This window comes from Mercenaria mercenaria, chromosome 3 (genome assembly GCF_021730395.1).
Source record: "Mercenaria mercenaria strain notata chromosome 3, MADL_Memer_1, whole genome shotgun sequence".
NCBI lineage: Eukaryota > Metazoa > Mollusca > Bivalvia > Venerida > Veneridae > Mercenaria > Mercenaria mercenaria.
The window spans coordinates 79,954,698-79,982,149 of NC_069363.1; the positions used below are offsets into that span (position 1 = coordinate 79,954,698).

The following is a 27,452-nucleotide window of genomic DNA, read 5'->3' on the forward strand; positions in this document are numbered from 1 at the left end:
AAAAGCCAAGTTCGACTTTGCCTACAAACCACCATATTTTGACATATAGTTGTGGACCCTTTCCAACTTAAAATTTGCCAACTCGTGTCTTCTGGACTCGTGAAAGGGTTGACAGATTTAAATGATTTTTGTTACACAGGACTGGTGTAGCATCATCAAATATAGAACAAGTTTGCTACAAAACCACCAATTTTTCACATTGTTATCAACCATGGCCGTGACTGATTTTTTCCACTTGTCCAGGCACTTTTTTTTTAAACTAATGGCCGGATTTTGATGAAATCTCTCCATGGCCATGACTAATTTTTTTGCCATACTTCTGTGACAAGACCGTTTAATCATCACTCCTGTAACAGTTCCAGTTGCTACCTGGACAGAGCCTGGTACTACCTTTAGTAATTGTTACCCAAACAGACCATGGCACTATATCCAGGACAGAGCCTGGTACTACCCTTACAGTAATTGCTACCAGAACAGAGCATGGTACTATCTTCAGTAATTGCTACATTGGCAGGGCATGGTACTACATGTATCTTCAAGAATTACTACCAAGACACAGCAAAGCACTGCCATTAGTAATTGCTGCCTGAACAGAGCATTGTACAATTTTCTGTAATTGCTACTTGGACAGAACAAAGTTATTGGTGAATGGTACCCAACTGCTACCCGGATAGAGCATGGTACTCCGTAATTGCTATCCGGACAGACCATGGTACTCAGTGATGCTACCTGGACAGACCATGGTACTCAGTAATTGCTGCCTGGACAGACCATGGTACTCAGTAATTGCTGCCTGGACAGACCATGGTACTCAGTGATGCTACATGGACAGACCATGGTACTCAGTGATGCTACCTGGACAGACCATGGTACTCAATAATTGCTGCCTGGACAGACCATGGTACTCAGTAATTGCTGCCTGGACAGACCATGGTACTCAGTGATGCTGCCTGGACAGACCATGGTACTCAGTAATTGCTGCCTGGACAGACCATGGTACTCAGTGATGCTGCCTGGACAGACCATGGTACTCAGTGATGCTACCTGGACAGACCATGGTACTCAGTGATGCTACCTGGACAGACCATGGTACTCAGTGATGCTACCTGGACAGACCATGGTACTCAATTATTGCTGCCTGGACAGACCATGGTACTCAGTAATTGCTGCCTGGACAGACCATGGTACTCAGTGATGCTACCTGGACAGACCATGGTATCGTATTGCTGCCTGGACAGACCATGGTACTCAGTGATGCTGCCTGGACAGACCATGGTACTCAGTGATGCTACCTGGAAGACCATGGTACTCAGTGATGCTACCTGGACAGACCATGGTACTCAATTATGCTGCTGGACAGACATGGTACTCAGTAATTGCTGCCTGGACAGACCATGGTACTCAGTGATGCTACCTGGACAGACCATGGTACTCAGTAATTGCTGCCTGGACAGACCATGGTACTCAGTGATGCTGCCTGGACAGACCATGGTACTCAGTGATGCTACCTGGACAGACCATGGTACTCAGTGATGCTACCTGGACAGACCATGGTACTCAGTGATGCTACCTGGACAGACCATGGTACTCAGTGATGCTACCTGAACAAACTATGATACCTGGTACTGTAAAAGCACATATTTTCGCTGGGTCAAAATTACCATCACTAATTGCTACCTGGACAGACCACAGCACTACCTTCAACAATTCCAAATTTGACAAAACATGGCACTACCTCCAGCCGTAAATGGACAAAAAGAAGGGAAACAAGTCTAAAATTATTTTATAAATATAATGTTCATTTTATTCCCCTAACCATAATTTACATAAATACTGTGTAATAAAACAACAATTTGGTCTCAAGACATAGCAAAGATCACATGATTTTACAACAATAACATTATAACAATCACATACAATCTTGTAATTTATTCTAGTACTGGCAGTACTTCACTTACATACAGTCATTCAAATTACCTTTTTCTCTCATATGGCAAACATTCTACATTTAATATGTAAAGACTAGAACTGTGCGTAGTATTTCAGAAAATACTGACCAGACTGGGCTTGCGATATTACATGAAACCTAAAGCTGGCTCTGAGGTTATAAAACTTGAGTTTGGAGACCAGTCTGGCAATAGGTCAGTTCAAGAATGAGCTCAAAATCAGCTAATCAGATGAGTTTTTTGACTGGCCTCTAAACTCTGTTTTATAACACTGGAACTGGACTGTGTTTACAGAATGTGTGGGAATACCTTATGTAAATTTTATAATACCGTAAGGCAAAGTTATTTATCTTAAACCTCCACAAACTCATTATAACTCTCATGGGTCAGATGAAAATTAAAAGATTCCAAAGGCCCTTGGGTTTGCAAGAATATACATTATTACAATAAGTTCAACAAAACTACCACATGCTGCTGCCAACACTCAGCTGAATGGGCTTGAAATTATGTTACACCTGAATGCAAGAAAAAAGTAATTTTTCTAGGCCTTTTTGCTCATTTACTGATGATAAAGAAGTATTATAAAGTCTCAAAGTTGTAGCTGTTATAGTACTCAAGAAAAGTGGGCCTAAACAAAAGTTTAAAAGTACTGTTATGTACCTCAAAGTGCAACAGAGAGTTATGGTTTTTGACCAAACCACATATCTAATGATAATAAACAAGTTAACAAAGTTTCCAAGCAATAGTTCTTATAGTATTAAAGAAACATGGAACATAAACTAGGACAAATTACAATAAATACAACCTTTTTTAAGTAAAAAAGAGCCAAAATCATTTCAAAACATCAGCGAGAGTTGTGCTTCTTGGCGTAGTTACTCAACTTACAATGATAAACACCTGTACAAGGTTTCAAAACTACAGCTGGTACAGTTTTCAAGAAAGAATGGATCTAAAGAAAAAACTTAACACATGCCAATGATCAAGGACACAGTTCAAAAAATCGGGACTAGCTAAAAAGTCACATTTACCCAGTCAGGTCATTAATTTCAAGAAGTCTGTAAATACATAGTAAAAGAATAGTGTTACCTCAGTTTCACTACACATACAAGACATTTAACAGCACTTTTTCACAGGTATAAAGCAGCATTTGATTCATATTTTGTCAAGCTTACATCACTGACACAAAGCATGACTGTACAGAAATATTCCTTTTTTTCATAATAAAAACATTTCATAGTAATATGTATATTCAAAATACCAATAAAATGAGACGTAAAAATATGAACTGTTTTAAATGAGCAGTCTTTTAACACATTCAGAAGTTTATGCTATGAAGCTAACATCAAGTTGTTGATACGAATATGACATAAAAGCAAAGAGAGAGACAGAGAGAGTTTTATATATAAGAATAATTGCGTTATCAATGTTGATCATTTTGAGACATTTCGAAATGTAGTACTAGCAGAAAGTGATAGGTGGAAGTGAAATTTTATAACACTGAAACCTGTATGAGAGCTTAGAAATTGAAAACTGGAACGTACCAGTCACATTTCAAATACAGGAAAGATAGGCAATATTTTTTATGAAATTTAGGGCTTATTCTTACTTGTACATAGAAAACAGTGATAATGCAGTTCCCAGATGCCATTATTCATACAAGTATAACCAGTTCTCCTAAAAATAACAAACAACTTCCCTGCATGAATCAGTGGTGGAGGACAAATAACCCAGGTTGTTATTGTCTTCAGTCAATCATCATGGAGAACATACGACTGGCTCATGAATCCTACTGATGACTTCCCAATTGTAAATCGCAAGGTGATAAAAATTTAAGCTGTTTTAAAGGTAAAAGCTGCCATTTTTTAACAGTAGATATGCGGGACTAAACATTTCATACATTAAAACGAAGCAAACCAATATAAAAATCCACGATTCCTTAAAATGCACGATAGATTCAACATTAAAATTCGGAAATAAAACTGCCAAAAATATTCCGACCGTCAGTCTTGAATTTGGACAACTTCTAAAATGATAGTAGTCCTTATTATATTGTGATTACATTTTTATAGCCATGTCATGATGAATACTTCAATGTTCTTAAAGTACTGGCAATAATGATTTATATTTTAACATCTTAAAACTACTTGCCCACAGTTGGGGTGAATTCAAGGTTCCTGCTGTTGGTCACCAATGGTGCCAAATGTGACAAAAAATGAATTCTGGCGGTAAAAATCTTCAATTTTGGTGAATTTTAGTGGTGCCAACCAAAACAAGAGGACCATGATGGTCCTGAATCGCTCACCTCTTCCCACATGACCCAGTTTTGAGTATGAAGTCGTTTTTTCTATTATTTGACATAGTGACCTAGTTTTTGAGCTCATGTGACCCAGTTTTGAACTCGACCTAGATATTATCAAGATAAAAATTCTGACCAATTTTCAAGAAGATCCATTGAAAAATATGGTCTCTAGAGAGGTCACAAGGTTTTTCTATTATTTGACCTATTGACCTAGTTTTACGTGACCCTGTTTTGAATTTTACCTAGATATCATCAAGGTGAACATTCTCACTAATTTTCATGAAGATCTCATGACAAATATGGCCTCTAGAGAGGTCACAAGGTTTTTCTATTTTTATAGCTACTGGCCTAGTTTTTGACCGCACGTGACCCAGTTTCGAAATTGACCTAGATATCATCAAGGTGAACATTCAGATCAATTTTCATGAAGATTCATTGAAAAATATGGCCTCTAGAGAGGTCAAAAGATTTTTCTAATTTTAGACCTACTGACCTAGTTTTTGACCGCAGTTGACCCAGTTTCAAACTTGACCTAGATATCATCAAGATGAACATTCAGACCAACTTTCATACAGATCCCATGAAAAGTATGGCCTCTAGAGAGGTCACAAGGTTTTTTTATTATTTGACCTACTGACCTAGTTTTTTAAGGCACGTGACCCAGTTTCAAACTTGACCAAGATATCATCAAGGTGAACATTCTGACCAATTTTTATGGAGATCCATTCACAAGTATGGCCTCTAGAGAGGTCACAAGGTTTTTCTATTTTTAGACCTACTGACCTAGTTTTTGACTGCACATGACCCTGTTTCGAACTTGACCTAGATATCATCAAGATGAACATTCAGACCAACTTTCATACAGATCCCATGAAAAATATGGCCTTTAGAGAGGTCACAAGGTTTTTCTATTATTTGACCTACTGACCTAGTTTTTGATGGCACGTGACCCACTTTCAAAAAAGACCTAGATATCATAAAGATGAACATTCAGACCAAATTTCATACAGATCCCATGAAAAATATGGCCTCTAGAGAGGTCACAAGGTTTTTCTATTATTTGACCTACTGACCTAGTTTTTGAGGGCACGTGACCCAATTTCAAATCTGACCTAGATATCATCATGGTAAACATTCTGACCAATTTTCATGAAGATCTCATGAAATATATGGCCTCTAGAGAGGTCACAAGGTTTTTCTATTTTTAGACCTACTGACCTAGTTTTTGACTGCACGTGACCCAGTTTCGAACTAGACCTAGATATCATCAAGATGAACATTCAGATCAACTTTCATACAGATCCCATGAAAAATGTGGCCTTTAGAGAGGTCACAAGGTTTTTCTATTATTTGATCTACTGACCTAGTTTTTGAAGGCACGTGACCCAGTTTCGAACTTGACCTAGATATCATCAAGATGAACGTTCTGACCAATTTTCATGAAGATCTTGTGAAATATATGGCCTCTAGAGAGGTCACAAGGTTTTTCTATTTTTAGACCTACTGACCTAGTTTTTGACGGCACGTGACCCAGTTTCGAACTTGACCTAGATATCATCAAGGTGAACATTCTGACCAATTTTCATGAAGATCTTGTGAAATATATGGCCTCTAGAGAGGTCACAAGGTTTTTCTATTTTTAGACCAACTGACCTAGTTTTTGAAGGCACGTGACCCAGTTTCGAACTTGACCTAGATATCATCAAGATGAACATTCTGACCAACTTTCATAAAGATCCCATGAAAAATGTGACCTCTAGAGTGGTCACAAGCAAAAAGTTTACGGACGGACGGACGCACGCACGGACGACGGACACCGCGCGATCACAAAAGCTCACCTTGTCACTTTGTGACAGGTGAGCTAAAAATCGGCAATCAGATTTTTCTTACGGGCGTAAAATTCTTACACTGTGCACAGGAAATCGATGCAAGGTAAAGGTTGCGCATGATCGATTATACAAGTGTTGTTTATTTCACCTGTTTGACACTTTGAGATGAGTGTTTTAAGTAGCTAGTGACATTCTGGGGGTCAAATTAATTATATAATTGGATTAACTGAAGAGTTTAATTACCCGGCTGATTAGATAATTACACACACATTGGTTAATGTTGTTTGTAGCAAAATTAAAACAATGAAAAGAAATGTCGCTTTTGATGTCGCCGACGCTGTTAAATGATATCTTATTTCTAAATGATTGAAATAAATTTTAATAGCTATATACATGTCTGTTACTGAATGCCTGTAATTATTATTTGATCTCAACAAAAGTGGTATGTCGACTCTCACAGACTATTGGCTCCAACTTTGGAGCTATTTTTTGCAAACTTTTTCTGATTAGCGCATTTGTTGACACAAAGTGAAACTGACCCAAAGAAAACCCTGGAATTTTTTCAACATTTTCATTTCAACCAAGATTGGCATACAATGTATATATGACATTGAAAAATGATGAGTAAAAATTAAGTGTTAGATACTGGTAAATGTTGCAATAGTTTACACCCTTCTGCACAATATTTTGGTAATATATCAAGACATTTTGGAAAAATTAAATGTAAGTAAGTTTGTACCGCTGTCCACTTTCATACTTCCCAAGTTTTATTGATTTCTGAGATAAAAATGTTTGCCTTAAAAGTGTGAATGAGTCACTTTAAAGGGGGCATGCCTCCAGATAAATTTCTAATTTTCCCAAAAAAAAAAAAAAAAAAAAAAAAATAGAAATACATAGCAACATATCTCTGATATTTTATGAATTTAATGTAAAGCTATATTCCCTCTACTTTTGAGAACATTACAATGGCATGACTTATGCTTGTGAGCTTTTCCGCAAAATTTACAGACTACAATTTTTTTTCATAATTTATTTCTACTTAGATCTTACTCAGTGCTTTATATTCACAATTATTACTAACCAATGAAATCATTACTTTTTAAAATTAATTTTGCAAATTTGACATAAAGGCATGCCCCTTTAAGACTGTAAAATTTATAGATCAATCAAATGTTTCCTGAACTTTTTCATATTACACACTTATTTTAAAATTATTTAATAATTTTCAAATTCTGTCACAAAGAAATTGCCTACTGTCAATATGGGTCCTCTACATTAAGCTTAAAATTAAATAGTATATTCCCTTAATTAAATTTCACGTATTTGATTATATTTGGTTAAACACTGTTTTCAAGGGTGCCTATTGTTTAAGACAGGTTGTTGACTTACCCTACTTTGGGAAATTTTGAACATGATTAAAAGCTGGTCAAATTCACAATTCCCTAATGTAAGGTGAAATTAAACTAAAGATATAAAATGAGCTGAAACTTGATATGAACTCACTAAAGTATATGACTATTAGGTCCGAGATTACAAAAATGAATTTGGAGACCAGTCTCAAAATTCCAGCATCTGATTGGTTGTTTCTGAGCACAGATTTGAAATTGACCAATGACAGCCTTGCATTGTCAGACTGGTCTCCAAACGCAAGTTTTATAATCTTAGACCCTGGACCCAGTTTCATCACTATTCTAAGTCTAAAATTTAGACATAGATTTTAAAACTTCTAAAAATTCCAGTTGCCACTTCTTTAAAAATGCATCTATTTTGCTGAAAATTTACACACATTTTTGTTTATATCAACTATTTTCAAGAAAAAGTTTATGAAAAACTGTAGTCATTCAACAAAAACAGAGCAAACTGAAAATTTAGCATTTTAACACTTACCCTGCTAAATTTCTATAACAAACTTGTCCATCTTCCAATTTGGACATTACCATTAACTGTTAAAAGGGGTGCTTACCAAAAAGATACTGACTGAATGGCGAACAGTGCAGACCATGATCAGACTGCACAGATGTGCAGGCTGATCTTGGTCTGCACTGGTTGCAAAGGCAGAATCACTTGCCGCCAGCAGGCTAAGGGTTAAAATCCAAGTCAAAATTTCAGTTAATGAATATGGCCCCATGTTAATTTTAAGACAAAGAGCATGATCAGAAGGCAGATGGTGAATGGCAACATATATAAATGAAAATATAACATTTAAAAATCACTAACACAGAAATACCTGTTTTAAACAGCTGTTTTAACATTGCTAAATAAGACAGTTTTTACCTGTATTTAAGAACATGGTAATAATAACAATAATTTGAGCCGCACCATGAGAAAACCAACATAGTGGTTTTGCGACCAGCATGGATCCAGACCAGCCTGCGCATCGCAGTCTGGTCCGGATCCACGCTGTTCGCTAACGGTTTCTCTAATTGCTATAGGCTTTGAAAGCGAACAGCATGGATCCTAACCAGACTGCGCAGATGCGCAGGCTGGTCTGGATCCATGCTGGTCACAAATGCACTATGTTGGTTTTCTCATGGCACGGCTCATTTTTAAATTTCAAGTTCAATATTTATGGCTTAAATGCAGTTAGTTCAAAAACCAGTTCACTAGACACAAGAGCTCCCACAAAACTAAATGCTACCTGTAATAACAAAGTGCCTTTACTCTTAAACATTACCTTTAGCTTTATATCATAGCTAATCAAGTCTTAAATGTTCGAATAAATTTCACGAAATCATGACTAAAGAATTTTGCGTGCTTGATAACAAGGTAAAAGGTCAAATCTACACATGCCCTAACCTTCCATTATGTGGGGACACAATAAACGAGAATGTACATGTACAGCAAATAGGGGCTATCTGCCTTTTTTTCTCTTTATGCTGATAGCCCCCTTATTTGCTCTACACTCTCTAAACGTTAAAACCAGTTTTGACAAATTTGCAATATGAATGTCATAAAATACCAATAAAATTACTTTTGACAGCTAATAAAAAGGGCACCTTCAAAAGTTTGATTACAACTAAACATAAGATTTAGTGTCATTACGCTGACAGAAATTTTATCATATAACAGGTAAGAAAGCTGCAATCTAAGCCGATACAAAGCACACACAGATACTATACATATAATAATAATAATTTAACTGACTAGCTATTGCCATGTATTATAAACATCAACATTATTGACACAACTTCATGGAGTGAAAAATAGAGGAACAAGAGCACCGCAATGTGGAGCAATATACATCTGAAGGTATGACCTTTGACCCCTAAGTGTGACCTTGACCTTGAAGCAAGCCATCCAAAACATGCGCTCTGCACATTACTTGAAACTGATAACGGACAGACAAACAGACAGACACCGGCTTCATAACATAATACATCCCTTTGGCCGTATGAAAATATTGGCATACATTTTACACAGCACATAGAAATGGTTTGCCTTAACACATTTTATTGAAGGTGTGTATAGGATTTTATGAGTCTAATTTACGTCAAAATGTCACAAACCTCCTAACTAACTTTTCTATGCATTTTAATTTTTCAAATATTTTTTCTTTAATAAAACAAGGAGCTGCATTCAATAAACGCTTAATGCCCCCGGTGGCATCCTTGTCGATAGATTTTCCAAAACGAGGTCAAGGTCAAGGTCAAACTGAGGTCAGGTGATGTTTGAAGATGAGGAATGGTCACAGGTTACGTCTGTATTAGTATCAATTCATTCTTGTAAGCGGTATTGATGCTAGATGAAACGGTCCCATTTGGTTAACCAAGAGATGGCCCATACAAAGCAACCTAAGTCCAAAACGAGGTCAAGGTCAAACTGAGGTCAGGTGATGTATGAAGATGAGGAATGGTCACATCTGCATTAGTATCAAGTCACTCTAGTAAGGGGTATGGATGCTAGACGAAACAGTCCCATTTGGTTAACCTCATACGGACAGACAGGCGGACAGGACAATCACTATATGCCTCCCGCATCAGTAGATGCCAGGGGCATAAAAATTATATGTCACAACAATCCATTTGTTGTTTTTTTTCATTAAAACCATCTACATTCAAAATAATACTAAATGCACAAAATATTATTGATTACATAAACAAGAAAACAAGACATTTTTCATTATCTAAGGTGTTTTCATCAATAATCCAAATAAGAAAAAGTGAAGCAGTGTTTAGGGTGTTGGCCACTCATCCTGGAAATTTTATTTTCGAGCCCCAGATACTGAAACACAGTTAAATGTTGACTCTGGTGAATAAAGCCAGAACTACATGTTATGATAGATAGGAACAACCTACCATGAACAAAAATGAGATTATATTACCTGTAGTGATCTGGTGATACATTACATTACCACGACTTTTGAACGTCTGACTAAATGATGGAGACATTTAACATGAACACTAAAAATGGAAGTGAAATGTGTTGGTCAGTCTGTTCACCAAGACCAATAGTTAATGTACATTAAATGCACTAAAAGTAAAACATCTGAAAAAAGAATATTATTTCGACATTGAAACTTGCTCAAAATTTTGTTCCAGCACTCATCTTACCAAGTGAAAAATAATCGATACAAGTATCTAACAGATTTTTTCTGTTTAAAAATGGTTGGCACCATGAGAGGAAATCTTCATATTACACCTAGGTAAGTCTCTCGAATTACCGAGCGAAAGCTAAAGCTAAAGTCACTAGAAATCATTTTTTTTTTCTTTTTTGTGGTTCAATACTTATTAACAAGATATGAGCCGTGCCATGAGAAAACCAACATAGTGGGTTTGCGACCAGCATGGATCCAGGCAAGCCTATTGCAATTAGAGAAACTGTTAGCGAACAGCATGGATCCTGACCAGACTGCGCGGATGCGCAGGCTGGTCTGGATCCATGCTGGTCGCAAAGCCACTACGTTGGTTTTCCCATGGCATGGCTCAATTATGTGAAGATGGTATGATGTTTTTGACAACTTCCCCACAAGAGACCAGCTTGGAGGACGGATGATGACAGACATTATGTCAATTTGTCTGAGAAAGCACAAGTCAATACGCAAACATCCTGTAAAATGCATGTTTCAGCTGTATCATACTTGATGTTACGTAAACAAGCACAGCAATAATCTAACTGCGTGAACACTGAGAGGCTCTACCTCCGAGGTCAATGTAATTCACAAAAACTGAAATACGATTAATGCCGATGGTTTCACTACAAGAAATTCATACGGACAACAAATACTAAGAGATGACAGTAGTGTATACATGCCAATGAATATTTTAAAAGCTGATACAGCAGTTTTGCTTCAACGTCCGAGTAACAGAGATAAAACAGTTTTGCGTTTCTCCAACCTGAAAATCCCTTTACCAGTATTTACATCACTCAGATCTGGTAGACATGTTGATTCTAAAACAGTGAAAAAGCCCAATAAAAGAACAATATGGGAGGAGACTAGTGTACTCCGTCTGCCACGTATCCTGTTGAATGAAAACATGCATTGTTTTCTTTCTGTATTGCACCACTCAAATTTGTCGAGTTAAAACTGTTGTGTTCTTTTTGTTTCTTTGTCGTCTGTTACATCATGGCATGGTCTATTTGTACATAAAGTTGTTTCACTCCAGCCTGAATAATGAAAAAAAATATTACAAAATGTAACTTATAGTACCATTTAAGAATTACATACAATTAAGTTGACATATGTAATTCAGTGCGGTTTTTCATTTTGTAACAGGATTTTGTTAATGCACTTCTTTTTCAAGGCAAAATTTACTAGAAAAAGACGTAAAAGTATGTTAAAGGTAAGTTTTTTTTTTTTTTCAAATTATATTCCCCACCCCTGTTTTACCTGGTTTAGCAATGTTTTTACTTTGCTTTAAAGTCAGTTAACCTACATGTATAAAGTGTATCTGCATTTTTAACCAGATCAAATTTTTAGTTTAGAGAATTTCATTTATTTTTTAGAACAGCGAGTCTTTTGTCTTTAAGTACTTACCAGTAATTTCAAGCGCATTATATGACATATATCCAGAGAAAAGTCTTACATATCAGATAAAATAAACATTCAGTTATTAACCATAACCCTGCTAAATTTCTATAATGAACTTGTCCATCTTCAATTTGAACAGTGCCATTAACTGTCTAAAGGGGTGCTTACCAAAAAGATACTGAATGAATGGCAAACAGTGCTAATCTTGATCATACTGCACTGATGTGCAGGCTGATCATGATTACACTGGTTGCAAAGTCAGAATCAATCGTGTCCAGCATGATAAGTGCTAAAGTATATATTTACATTGTGAGTAACTTGGGATTTTTTTTTCATTCATAAAGTGACCAGAGTTTTTTTTTAATTTACTGTGGTCTTACACCACAAAATATCAGTGCTATGGTGTAGTATCACAATGGCTGCCCCACCCACTGCTACTTGTAACAAATTGAAATTTCCCCCAAAAATCCTTAATTTACGACATTTTCTCCCCATTTACTGCAATTGTTACCATCCTAAAAATCGTAAAAAAATAATCTCTGATAACAATTAATATACTTACTTGTAAAAATATACTGTGAGTCTGACTAAGAATATATTTTGCGTCTGCTTTTGCAGACACTTCTAATTTTATTGTTCCTATATAGACTTCACTACATAACGTCCAAAAATGGGGTTCTTGAACACTGTATACTCCCTCAAGCTGGCTTACCTAAATGAATAAAACATAGACCTTGTCAAAAATTGCTCATTTCATGTAGATACACACATTCAGTGATTTTTTTATGCAACACACTTTTTAACACATAAGTACATGTACATATCATCACAAATTTGTTCATGTTTTAACTTAAATTCACCGATAATATTTAAATCCCAACATGTCCGACAGCATTACAAATTTACCAGGTTTTAGACTCAACACTTACTCAGAGCTGACAAACTCGCCAAGTGGTAACACTGACTGCAAAACCAAGGTCATGCGTTCAAGCCCCAACTCCTTAAACTCAAATTACTAACATTGGGATAAATGTCCAGTGTATGGGTGCTTTACACCCGACACGCTACAGACGCAAGGAAGCTTCTGGAACCGAAAAATCTTCTGTACCATGCGCTGTCCTCCCATTTAAAAAGATAACTATTCTCTGAAGGACTCATCTTTGTCGGCTATCACTTGTGACTACAAATAAACTTACATTCTCATACACACTTGACACTTACTCTTTGATAGCAACCAGGCAAGAGGTGATCCAACTCCCTCGGAGTCCGCTGCATTAAAATACCAATTGAATCTCGCAATAACGGTAGAACACTGAAATACATAATACAAAAATGTTATTCTACTGTTAGTATACATACTAATATTAAAGTAGGGTAGTGTGAAACTATTAATATTTTCAGAGGACTACTTTTCATTTGTGGATTAGTCAATTTGCGAAATTAAGCCCAAAATATTTGAATTATTTACTTACTTTTCAGCAAGATATATTCCTTCTTCGCTCAAAAATAAATAAATACCTTCTATAATGTAATACTAATAATAGAAGTGTTAAACAACTTAAACAAAAATGTTAAACTCCAAATAAAGAAACTAACTCACCTTATAGTAATTAATGTGGCAATAAACATTGAACAGACTGGGTCGGCCACCATCCAACCAAAATAATGTATTAATCCAGATGATATTATCACCCCAACACTTCCAAGTGTATCAGCCAATATGTGTAAAAATACTCCTGTAATGTAGATATATAGGCATGTAATATGATGATGCTTTTTTCTGCTTCTAGAAAGGTCTGCAATAGGTCCCCTTTTTGTGTTTTAACTACTAAAGTATATCATAATATAGCTATTTTTTCTACTCAAACATCAAATAAAGGGATGAATTCGAGAGAGGTCTAAGTGCACATAAATAAAGAAGCACTTTCTTTCGCATTCACCGCTTGAAACATGCAAAATTTTATTTGGTCTAAGCAGTTAAATTTAACATTGCCGAAATCCAGCTTTGTAGTTTAGAGCTTCAAACTCAAACTTAAGCTACACATTTCTATATCCAACTCAATCCCAGTTATCACTGCTCCATCCCCCCATGCTTTGGTCACAACCATTTTCACTATCCTAAATTTTCATTCTAAATCTCTGTTCTCAAACTCAACTCTTTTACTCTAATCTAATCTCAACTCTACTCTAGGCATTCCAACCATAACATTCTGATTTTGACCTCAGCTGGCTTACGGAAAGTCGGTGGTTCTACCAAAGGTGCCCGCTCGTGATGACATAATGCATGGAGGGGCAGCAGGGGTCTTCTTCCACCATTTAAGCTGGAAAGTCGCCATATGACCTATAATTGTGTTGGTGCGACGTTAAATCCAACAAAATAAATAAATAGAATCAATTCCTATGTTCTGTCATATGTTCTTATTTCAACCTCAATTTCATATTTTAACCTCAACCTAATGAATATTTGAAGTTACGATGTTCTTCCATGACTTTCCTGCCCACGACTGTGGCCATGATCACCTTAAACTTTTTTTCTGATTTTAACATCAAGTCCTAAGTTTAAATCTTAATCTCAACTTGTATGTTCTTATTTCAACCTCAACTTCATATCTTAACCTAAATCTTGTGAAAATTTGCATTTATTATGTTCTTACCTTGCATAATTTGTTTTTGTGACGCATTTTGCTTCGGTTCAGGTCCATGGCTATCATGTCCATGACTGTGTCCATGACTTTCGTGCCCATGACTGTGGCCATGATCACCTTCATTACCGTGACTGTGCCCATGGCGCTCATGTAAATTATTTTCTTGAAAACCTGAAAAACAAAGCAAAAATATCTATGCTACATGCAAAAATTATAATAACTGACATGTACAAGCCTTCAGATTTATGTATTATTATTTTTGGAAGTAACACCAAAAAAAAAAAATTATGTAAAGATCTAGGCAATATTTGTTAGAAAATATGACTTAGATTTAAAATATTGTTGATAAGCTATTTACACAGTTGTTAACAGAGAAAAGCAATATAAAACAGAAAGAATTTCAACCTAAATACTATTGGTTTCAGAGTTCTAATATTGTACAGACCTTGCTGCTTTAAAATTTCCATAATGTTAAATGAATCTGTAAGCATGCCCCTTTAACTAGAAGCAAATTGCCTAAATTATCTTTCCATTAATGCATCAAATTTCTGTTAATAACACAAATTACCACAGAAAAATCAATTACAGTTACTGCAACAAGTATTACACTCTATATAGAGTATCTGATACCAAATTTACTAACAGACCTGACAAACTATAGGAACTTTGGGTAAAAATAAATGTTTAATCTCAGATCCCATTAATATAGGGAAAAAAATATTTTCAGCATATAGGAGAGGGTTTTTTATCAGGGAAAGCTAGTGCTTGTACTGGCATATATGGTAGTGCATGTATATTCTGATAATATGTGTAATACACATAAATAGCAAAGCAGTGTTGTTGCTTGGTCTCTTTAAAACAGTTACAATGGTTATCTTTATGATAAATACAGCTTTTTGTTTTCAAAAGGGCAATAACTCCATAACCTGGCAAGTTATATGTATGTTCTGATAATATGCCAAAGTTCATTTCATAACAATAATTATTCTATTAGTTTGAGCCAGATCCCTTGCAAACTGTTTATGGAGTAATGGCAGACAAGGCTAATATTGTTAGTTTGTACTTGTACGAATTCTGCAAAATTTCAAAGGGCCATAACTCTTAAATTAGTCGATAAATTTCTGTAAGTTTTGACCAGATCTCTTAAAACAAGAGCTGTCGGAGGACAGCAACGCTCGACTATTCAACAGCCTTGTCAATTGAATGAATACAAAAGTTGAAAAAGGGGCATAATTTTGTAAAATGCAAAGTAGAGGTATTGAACATCTGCACTGCATGTCATATCATGACAGTGAACAAGTGTGTGAAGTTTCAATCCTTTCCAATTTGTGGATACTGAGATACCAGCTTACATACAAAAACTTAACCAAAAACTGCTAAGTCGAAAAAGGAGCATAATTTTGAAAAAAAGAGTAGAGTTATGGGACTTGCTTAGTGCATGTCAGATCATAACAGTGAACAAGTATGTGAAGTTTCAATCCATTCCCATTAGTAAGTACTGAGATACCAGCTTACATACAAAACCTTAACCAAAAATTTCTAAGTCGAAAAAGGGGCATAATTTTGTAAAAAAGCAAAATAGAGTTATGGAACCTGTGCAATGTAGGTCAGTTCATCACAGTGAATAAGTGTGTGAAGTTTCAATCCATTCCCACAAGTGGTTACTGAGTTACCAGCTTACATACAAAACCTTAACCAAAACTTTCTAAGTCGAAAAAGGGGTATAATTTTGTAAAAAAGCAAAATAGAGTTATGGAACCTGTGCAATGTAAGTCAGTTTGTCACAGTGAATAAGTGTGTGAAGTTTCAATCCATTCCCACTAGCGGTTACTGAGATACCAGCTTACATACAAAACCTTAACCAAAATCGGGACGCGGACGCCGACGCATGGGCGAGTCCAATAGCTCTACTATTCTATGAATAGTCGAGCTAAAAAGTGTAGGAGTCATCTGGACAATGCTTTTATTAGTATAGCAAAATGCACAGCATTTAATACAATTTCCAAGGGCCATACCTCCTAAACCTGTCAAAGGAACATTTATGTCCTGACAACACGTTAAAGTTCACTTCATAGTCACATATTTCTGTGTATTTGGAGATTTCTGGTCAAAGATTTTGGGACTGACAGACAGAAAATAACTACATGCTCACTGCTGAAATGTTTCAGGAATCATTAAAATAATGTAATAAAACTCGGACACCATATTCTACATTTACAAGGTATTGCAACCATTCTATTATGAACAAAAATATCACTCAGACTTTGAATCTCAGAATGATGGTACATCTAGTGTTTTGTGGGAAACAGGTGTTTCAAATAACACATGGACAAGTTGTGAGCAGTTACCCAGCCATAAATTTTTGACAAACATCACAGCTTACTTTTCAAACAATGAAGGTAAATACTCCTTAAACAATGAAGGTAAATACTCTTCAAACAATGAAGGTAAATACTCTTCAAACAATGGAGGTAAATACTCTTCAAACAACGAAGGCAGATACTCTTCAAACAATGGAGCTAAATACTTTTCAAACAATGGATCTAAATATTCTTCAAACAATGGATCCATGTAAATACTCTTCAAACAATGAAGGCAAATACTCTTCAAACAATGAAGGTAAATACTCTTCAAACAATGAAGGCAAATAATACAATATACAATATCATTTAATTGCATTAAACATATTACAATGCTTATAGCACACTCTTCAAACAATGAAGGTAAATACCCTTCAAACAATGAAGGTATAAATACTCTTCAATCAATGAAGGTAAATACTCTTCAATGGAGATACAAATAGAAACACACTTACCTAAACCATGAGAGTGTCCATGTCCCCCATGAGAATGACCATGATCTGGAAGGAAAAAGTAACAATTTGCCAAATATTGAAACAAGACAACCATGATGGTCCTGAATCACTCACCTGTCCCCACATGACCCAGTTTTGAACTGAGTATGATGTCGTTTTGTCTATTATTTGACATAGTGACATAGTTTTTGAGCTCATGTGACCCGGTTTTGAACTTGACCTAGATATCATCAAGATAAAAATTATGACCAATTTTCATGAAGATCCATTGAAAAATATGGCCTTTAAAGAGGTCACAAGGTTTTTCTATTATCTGACCTAATGACCTAGTTTTTGAAGGCACGTGACCCAGTTTTGAATCTGACCTAAATATCATCAAGGTGAACATTCTCACCAATTTTCATGAAGATCTCATGAAAAATATGGCCTCTAGAGAGGTCACAAGGTTTTTCTATTTTTATACCTACTGACCTAGTTTTTGACCGCACATGACCCAGTTTCGAAATTTACCTACATATCATCAAGATGAACATTCAGACCAATTTTCATGAAGATCTGTTGAAAAATATGGCCTCTAGAGAGGTCAAAAGGTTTTTTCTATTTTTAGACCTACTGACCTAGTTTTTGATTGCAGTTGACCCAGTTTTGAATCTGACCTAAATATCATCAAGGTGAACATTCTCACCAATTTTCATGAAGATCTCATGAAAAATATGGCCTCTAGAGAGGTCACAAGGTTTTTCTATTTTTATACCTACTGACCTAGTTTTTGACCGCACATGACCCAGTTTCGAAATTTACCTACATATCATCAAGATGAACATTCAGACCAATTTTCATGAAGATCTGTTGAAAAATATGGCCTCTAGAGAGGTCAAAAGGTTTTTTCTATTTTTAGACCTACTGACCTAGTTTTTGATTGCAGTTGACCCAGTTTCGAACTTGACCTAGATATCATCAAGATGAACAATCAGACCAACTTTCATACAGATCCCATGTAAAATATGACCTCTAGAGAGGTCACAAGGTTTTTTCATTATTTGACCTACTGACCTAGTTTTTGATGGCATGTGACCCAGTTTCGTACTGGACTTAGATATCATTAAGGTGAACATTTTGACTAATTTTCATGAAGATCCATTCAAAAGTATGGTCTCTAGAGAGGTCACAAGGTTTTTCTATTTTTAGACCTACTGACCTAGTTTTTGATCGTTGTTGACCCAGTTTCGAACTTGACCTAGATGTCATCAAGATGAACAATCAGACTAACTTTCATGCAGATCCCATGAAAAATATGGCCTCTAGAGAGGTCACAAGGTTTTTTCATTATTTGACCTACTGACCTAGTTTTTGAAGGCACGTGACCCAGTTTCGAACATGACCTAGATATCATCAAGGTGAACATTCTGACAAATTTTCATGAAGATCCATTGAAAAGTATGGTCTCTAGAGAGGTCACAAGGTTTTTCTATTTTTATACCTACTGACCTAGTTTTGGACCGCACGTGACCAAGTTTCGAAATTGATCTAGATATCATCAAGATGAACATTCTGACCAACTTTCATAAAGATCCCATGAAAAATGTGACCTCTAGAGTGGTCACAAGCAAAAGTTTACAGATGGACGGACAGACAACGGACGCTGCGCGATCACAAAAGCTCACCTTGTCACGAACCTCGTGACAGGTGAGCTAAAAACATCACAACCATCTAGCAACTATCATACACTTTTTGACATATACTGATGCAGCTTCTTTCTTACTCACAAATGACTAAAACTTTCCTCATATAAGAAGGGGAGTCCTTGTGTTTATTATTCACAGGTCTTAACCTTTAGCCTGCTGGAGGCAAGTGATTCAATCTGCACAGTTCGCTTTTCATGTCAGTAAATTTGAAGTGAACACCCCTTTGAATAATAAATGATATTGCCTAAATTGAATGATTGACCAGTCCATTTGAGAAATTTAGCAGGCTAAAGGTTAATTTGTTACCGTTATGCTTTTTAAAAAAAAGTTGGAATTTCAGTCTAAAACAGAAGTCTGGCCCAGTATTTCCATTATCATTAAGGACATTGTCTTTGTAGGATAATTTTGAAAAGGTGTACCAGTAATATCGTTGTTTTTTTTTGGAGATGCTACAGATATTTTTGTACCAAATCTTTAGGCCAATATAAACTGATTGCAAAATCATACAATTTTATTTAAATGTGCATGTGGAAATATTAAATTTCTTTGAACATACATATTCAACTGGATTTGCCTAACAGGAGAATCAGTGGCACTGGTTATTAGTAACTTGGACTACAACCCTAGCAGTCCGGGTTCAATTCCTTCACACTGGTATCCTTACTAGTGTTTAGCGCTCAGTGATTTACATGCATTGCTTTTATTACCAGCAGTATCAGCCTAGACAGGATGCTGGGCCAGGGGAGGAAAATATGAAAACTGCCAAGGTGGGGACTTTCTTTGACTACTCATGATAAATAAGTAATCTTTTATTAGTACAATTAAAAGTACAGCTCTACTTCTTCTACATCTGCAAGTGACATTTCTAATGCTTCTGAGAGCTGTTTTTTAGACATTTTACATGTTACACGAGCTTTTTCTCAATCTTTTTTTTTAAATTTACAGAAATTTCACATAAATCTGGATGAATGACCCTTTATTGATACTGGAATAACTAAATGTAACTCGTACCTCCTCCTCCTCCACCATGGGAATGATTATGTCCGTGTTGAAATGCAAATATTCCAATCAAATTGACAAGAAAACCACCAACTGACACCAAGAATAGTCTCTCATGTCTCACTTCCGGTGGCTCGACTAGACGCTGTAGATAGAAACAAAAAACAAATAACTGAAAACAAGTCTAACTGAACAATTTCTCTGCTTTGCAGCAAATAAAAGACATGTTAATTGTATTAATATAAAATTGCACATAGTTCATTTTCTATCCATACTACATTTAATGCACAAAGTGTATGATACTAAGCTTGGCTCAGGACTGGTAAGTACAATTCAAATCTTCAGTATTCTCTTCTATCATGACGAAAAAGAGGTTTACAGTAAAACCAGCCAAGGGAGTTGGAAAACGTGACAGCTTAAGCAGGTGGATGCTTAATGCGGGTAATTTTTAGAATGAATGACCATTTTTAGAATTGAGAGATTGGCTGCTTAAGACAAGTTGGCTGCTTAATAGAGGTGACTGCTAAAGCAGGTTTTACCATATATCCAAGTCTGGTCATTTAATAAATATAAATGTACCTTAGATATAAATAACCCATAAAACACTAGGGATAATATAATCCACATTGGCCATAACCCTAAGACTTTTGACCGCCCTAGTATCAAGCAATGCTCCAGTTACTGATCAGAAACTGTTTCCAGTCTAGAGGTAGTTGTAACTTTGACCTTTGACCTACTACTCCTCAAACAAAAGGGGTCGTCTACTGAACATAGACAATTATACTTTAGTTTACTGGCTTGCCTAAGCACACCTTATTTATTTTATCTGAAATTGTTTCCAGTCTGAAGGTCATTTTGACCTTGACCTTTGGCCCAAAAAACAGTCAGAATCATCTACTGACCACAGGCATTTATCATATTGGCTTTCTCAAATAAGCAGCCTCATTATATAAGTCTAAACGTATTTTCCCCTGAACTTCTAAGGTAATATAGTATCCATGTCAATATGTCCTCAACAGCTGAAATTAAAATTTCAAACCTACCTCAACTGCTTCTGAAAAGATGAAAAATCCTATAAAAAGCAAGAACAGTCCATTGACAAAACCAGCTAGAACCTCAGCCCGAACAAACCTGCAAGCAAAAAAAAATGTATTTTATACAGTTTAAAAGTAGTCTTTGTAATAGATTCAAAACAAGATAAAAGTGTGGTCCCACATCAGTGCTTTTTTCATTCTATAGTAAGGTCTTCTCCTCAAAAAGTTTGTTTCTCATCATGCAAAATTTCCCTAAAATTGACTTTACATCAGGATTTTATTCCTCTTTACCCAAACTTTGCAACAGACAGAAAATGTCAATGCGAATAATCATTATTAACAACAAATGCTGTAGAAAATGTCTGTGTACACATGATAATTTTATTTCTGCATTTGGACAAAATGAATCCTATACAAAACTACAATTTTTAGATATGAAAAGCATATATTTCCAAAACTTGTTAGATGATTTTTCACTTCATCAGCATCATTCAAATTTCGTTTTTTTTAGTTTGTTTTGGGTTAAATGCCGTCCTTCAACAGTACTTTAGTTATGTAAAGGCAGGCAGTTAACCCAACTAGTGTTCCTGGATTCTGTACCAGTACAAACTTGTGCAAGTAACTGCCAACTTCAAAAAATCAGTCACCCAGCAATTAACTATAAAGAACTTACCCGTATGAATAATTCTCATTTGATCTCCACCTTGATATAACTGAGGCTGCCAGGCCTGCCAGTAAGGCTGTACAGTCAAAAAACATGTGGAAGGAATCTGATATCAAACCCAGACTGAAACAAGTTTAAATGAATGATTACAAAAATATAATGTTACCATTGGTGAAATGAGTCGCGCCATGAGAAAATCAATATAGTGGCTTTGCGACCAGCAGTCTGGTCAGGATCCATGCTGTTCACTAACAGTTTCTCTAATAACAATAGGCTTTGAAAGCGAACAGCATGGATCCTGGCCAGACTGCGAGGAAGCGCAGGCTGGTCTGGATCCATGCTGGTCGCAAACCTGCTGTGTTGGTTTTCTCATGACGTGGCTCAAATAATTTTGACAAAACGAGAAAAAACTAAAACTTCTTATCTAATTCATATTAAAGTGAATCGTCACCTCAGTGCAAGAAGTGGATAACTGCATTGATTTAAAGAAGGACTTACTGCCTTTTTGCACTAAGGTGACGAAATATACTTCTTAAATAGTCAATTTTGATTATTAATTATCCGAATCTATAACTCATAAATATAATCTTTCAATAAATATATAACTACTTGGTTAGACAGTAACTGTTATAGTTAAAGTTTTAGAACTTTCAGTTACTGTTTGTTTGTATTGACCTGACAAAGAATGAAAGATTGTTCTTAGCAAATCTAAAAGCTAATAAATACACTTTAAACAGTCTTTACCTCCTTCACCATTACTCAACTACAATTCAGTCAATTCTGCAGTTTGCCTTTAACTGAATTTTTTTTATAAAGTCCAAAATATTCTCAACAATACTTTTTGTGTCTAAAAAAAATGACCTAAGTTCAGCAAAAGGCACAATCAATAGATATACAAAGACAGATTCATAATTCATTTTAAAGCTTTGTTCCAATTGTCATTTTGACAGTTCTGTACTATTTCAGTTAGACGCTTGCAGAATAAAACACTGCACATTGAATGATATTGATGAAAATTAACCTATAGACTCACCTGTTTGTCCAGATTCCATATGCAAGCTCTACAAATGCAAACGAGAGATTCAACAACAGGAACATAAAGATGTTTCTCGAGGTCTTTTCAGAAAATATCAATCTGTAAAATAAACAAGGGAAATTCTTAATGTATATAACAGAAGATGTCATTCATGACACTTTAAAAGAAAAAAATAAACAAGAAACATGGAAAACACACAAAATCCAGGTTTTCAAACTTTGCATCATGCCATAATGTCCTGTTTAAAGGGAAAGGCAATGTTGTTCTTAAGTTTATTTTGTCTGTTAGGATTTCTTAAATCATTTAAAGAACTGAAAGAATTTTCAAAATTGGCTTAAAAATGAGAAAGTTATGAGCATTTAAATACTTTATTAAAATGGCAACCATTTTGCTTCCATGTCATCAAAAAAAAACAAAATGGCGGATTTATTAAATCTGTAGATACACATTTAATCTGTATTTACTCATTTTTGTAAAATAATTTCTCTTGTTTTTCCATCTATAATGAAACAAAAGGGTCTTTGACCCTAAAGCCCTCACCTGTGTACAAGGCTTCAAGTGTGTTACTGTAAGTATAGAGTTAGGTTTCTTCTATGTTAGCCTATATTAAATACATGTCACACATACTTTTGAACCTAGGGCAATAATTTGAACAACTATGGTAGCCAATACAAATCTGATATCACACACCAAATATCAAGGCTCTAGCTATTATTGATTCAGAGAAGAAATGTGACCGCGCCCCCTGGCAGCCATGTTTTTTGACAAATCGGAATAATTTGAACAATCTTGGTAGAGGGTCACACAAGAACCATTTGTGTAAAATTATTTTAAAATCGGGCTTGCAGTTTCAAACAAGAAGATTTTTAAAGTTTCCACTATATACATATAGGGAAAAGTGACCACGCCCTCTGGCAGCCATGGTTTTTGACAAATCAAAATAAGTTCAACAGTCTTGGTAGAGGGTAACACAAGGACCATTTGAGTAAAATTATTCTAAAATCGGGCAAGCTATTTTATAAAAGATTTTTAAAAGGATATTTGAGAGGCAGTTTCTTACTATATTGTTTAACATGTGCCTTTCATTTTTGCAGTGGATATACTTCACCACTCCCTAAAATCAGTGTCCACAGTCCAGCTTGTTGCTTAGAAAAAGACACGTTTGGATATTTTCAACAGGCTGGTAACATTGCCCGATCGGGCTTTCGACATAAAAACTAACATTTCTTGAAAAATAATGATGATATTTCTTTCAAACTTGGTCCATTTATTATGAATAACATATGATACAAACTGAAATAAAAATAACTTTGTTGCCTTCAGATTTGGTAGAATTATTTCCCTTTTTCAGATTTTTATGACGCATCATTTTTGAAGTCCAAAAAAATTGTTCTAATGCCAAGTTTAAAACAAAAAAAGGGTTCAATGGCTTTCTAATGCTCTAAATTATTGCGCTAGTACATGAATGTATACATTTTACTGTCCTTTCACTTACAGCATAATAGAGAAATGTTAGTTCTAAAAAAAATTTTCATACATCTTCGCTAGAAACAAAGTATTAACCCTAAAAATATAGAATAAAGGTATTGGCGCACAAGTTTGGAGTAATAGAAAGCCATTGAACCATTTTCTGTTTTAAACATTGCATTAAAAATCTTTTTTTTTTGGACTTCAAAAATTATGCATCATAAAATTCTGAAAAAGGGAAGTAATTCTAACAAAACTGAAGGCAACAAAGTTCTTTCTATCTTAATATGCATCATGTGTTATGCTTAATAAACGGACCAAGTTTAAAAGAAATATCTTCATTATTTTTTCAAGAAATATTAGTTTTCATGTCGAAAGCCCGATCGGGCAATGTTACCAGCCTGTTCAACACATTTTGGGTGCGACACCTTATGTACCAGTCACTTTATGTACCACTTTGACACCTTATGTACCACCTATATATTATATAGTAACTGTATCTCATAGTGTAGTACTGTGAATAGGTGATAATTACACAATTAAACAGTTATATATTTTTTTTTCATTTATATAAACATCTTGATATGAAATGACTATCAAAATAAGTAAAATACTGAATAAAAATAAAATATAAGTGGTATAATAATATGGATAAGATATGGTTCTTAACTTTGTCTTTGAGGTAAGAATATTCAAATATAACAAGTGCATATAATTTATTTACCTTAATAATTATGACAATTAATAGCAGAGCTACTGGCGCCTTGCATTACGGTTAAACGTGTGAAAAACAAAGTGAATAAAACTGTGTATAGAATTACTATAGAGTTAAAAATTCGCGGTACTTTTTTGGAATCGGTGTTGTTCGGGTTTCTTCCAGCACACAATGCTCATAGTAATTAATCAGTAAGACGTCAGTAGACGCTTGTTGTTTATGGTTGACAAAAGCGTTTCGCTTACTGCTTTGAACGTTGAATAAAAATGTAAATGAGCGTCTCATATTATGAGACGCTCATTTACATTTTTATTCAACACTAGATAATAATTCAACACTAGATAATAAGACTTTAGTGCTAAATACATTTTCTACGAAGAAAAAAAGATAAAATATAATATTTTCAATGCGAAACGATTTTCGTCACGCTTCCATAACTGAAATTTATTATATATACTTATATTTGTAGTGATGACGTCATACTGGTGCAGTGGTTAGCGAGTTCGTGTTGAAAACCAAAGGTTGGGAGTTCGATCCTGACAAGATGCACTTTTTTTATTTCTTTTTTATTTCAGTTTTATTTATTTATTTATCATGAGTTTTGAAAACATTGTAAAAAATAAAGTCATTCATTTTAAATTTAAAGTGTTTTGTTAGTGATGTCAGGTTCCAATGTACTGTCTGAAGATAGATCTAGAGCTTATTTTTTATAAAGGTTTTGGCAGGGCTCGACACTAACATCGGTCCACTGGTCCGGGGCCAGTGAAAAGCAACAAGGACCAGTAAAATATCTGGAGGACCAGTAACCGTTTCATTTAAATATTTAGCGGAAACTGCTCTTCGGACCAGTTGCCCAAAATGGTTAGTGTCTGGCCCTGATTTGGGACAAAATATACATTGAACTTTGAAAACACATAATGCTTTCTCCCCGTTCAGTGTTCGCGTTTTCTGAAAATTTCACTGAGTCCCTGGGACTCAGTACTCCCAAAAATGTTGAGTCCCAGCCAAATATGGTCGAGTCCCAGGTTTTGCGGCTACAATATTGACAAATGTCCATGTTTCACAATAAATAACACCTCTTCTTTAACTTCATAAATGCATTCCAGTTCTGATAAGAGGTATAAAAATATTGGAATCTACAAAGTTACATCAAATATAATGGGTTTGACCAGCTAATAGTTACTTTAACAGGTTTAAGCACTAGACTAAGATTTTACGGAAAAAGTCACTTCTTTGTTTAAATCTTTTTTTTTCAAGTCTATCAAATTATAAAACAAACCAACTGAAAAGATCAGTGAATCTGCTTTCTTATCCTTGTTAATCTAATTTCTCATTCTTGTGAATTTATATAATGTGATTACTGACTGTAAATTGTAATTCTAAGTATTTTTTCTAGTTAATTTCCTAATCACTGCCAAAACCAAACACCTTTTAGTTAGATCTATGAATACAATTTCAAAACAGTTTGATCATTTCATATTCTAAAATTAGCCCAGCAAAAAATAAATCAAGCTCCTAGTGCAATGTTTAGTCAAAACAAGCAATATTGTACTAGAACTGACTGTGTGAGTTAAATACATGCCATCATGACATCAGCAGCAGTGACGTCACACAAAGGGTAACACGGTCCTTTTGATCCCCTAATGTGGGCACACATCAAAAGAAAAAGTTGTCAATCATGTTTAACCCAGTTTCTGCAGCAGTTGTCAGAAATTTGTGTAAATTTCAGTAAGGTTATTTTCGTCACAGAAAGTGTCAGTGATATGTTTCTAAGTTCGGAGTAAAATGATTCAAATAACGCGGAATTAAGGAAATTATTTAAGGTAAGATTATTTTTTGAAAAGTCAATGGAGAATGTACAAGTTAATGTAATATAGAGCGCTCTAAATCCCTACTGTTTAGTTGATCAAATTAAAGGTGTAAGCGACCATTATAATTGCTTTCAAACTTCTCTGTATCAGAAGACAGAAGCGAAATTATGCCATGTGTATTCGAGTAAAGTGTCAACATGCTGTACCACAATTGGCTGTTAGTGGATGAATAACAAAAATTCGGCGACTTGAATTTCACTCATGTCGACCTCTAGCTAAAGCCCTGCTTTGAAAAATAAAACCAGTGTTCGCGTTCGCCGGAGACTCCATCTTACTTTCGGTTTGCAATGCAAGAAGTACCTGGACTGTTTCCATATAATTTACATTGATAAGTAGAGATTTTGATCAGTACGCTAAACCAGTCTGAATACGTCACTGAATGACTACAGGCTATGTCACTCTATGTTACACTACAGGCAGCGCGTAGTCTACATAAATCACCCGACCTCGGTGTTCGTTTTTTAATTTGGGTGTCAAAT

General features: G+C 35.2%; 1 protein-coding gene across 1 annotated transcript in view; it reads right to left on the reverse strand.

Annotated features, from left to right (window-relative positions):
- Positions 1 to 1,773: 1,773 nt before the first annotated feature.
- Positions 1,774 to 27,452, reverse strand: part of LOC123524291 (zinc transporter 7-B-like) — a 35,508-nt gene continuing 9,829 nt past the window's right edge. The window contains exons 2-11 of the mRNA XM_045302370.2: positions 22,918 to 23,019; positions 21,894 to 22,007; positions 21,230 to 21,317; positions 20,199 to 20,331; positions 17,503 to 17,547; positions 14,697 to 14,858; positions 13,643 to 13,778; positions 13,264 to 13,354; positions 12,605 to 12,754; positions 1,774 to 11,678 (exon numbers count right to left, since the gene is read on the reverse strand). Coding sequence (XP_045158305.2) covers positions 11,631 to 11,678; positions 12,605 to 12,754; positions 13,264 to 13,354; positions 13,643 to 13,778; positions 14,697 to 14,858; positions 17,503 to 17,547; positions 20,199 to 20,331; positions 21,230 to 21,317; positions 21,894 to 22,007; positions 22,918 to 23,019 — 1,069 coding nt within the window. The 3' untranslated portion in view covers positions 1,774 to 11,630. The remainder of the gene's footprint in view (positions 11,679 to 12,604; positions 12,755 to 13,263; positions 13,355 to 13,642; positions 13,779 to 14,696; positions 14,859 to 17,502; positions 17,548 to 20,198; positions 20,332 to 21,229; positions 21,318 to 21,893; positions 22,008 to 22,917; positions 23,020 to 27,452) is intronic.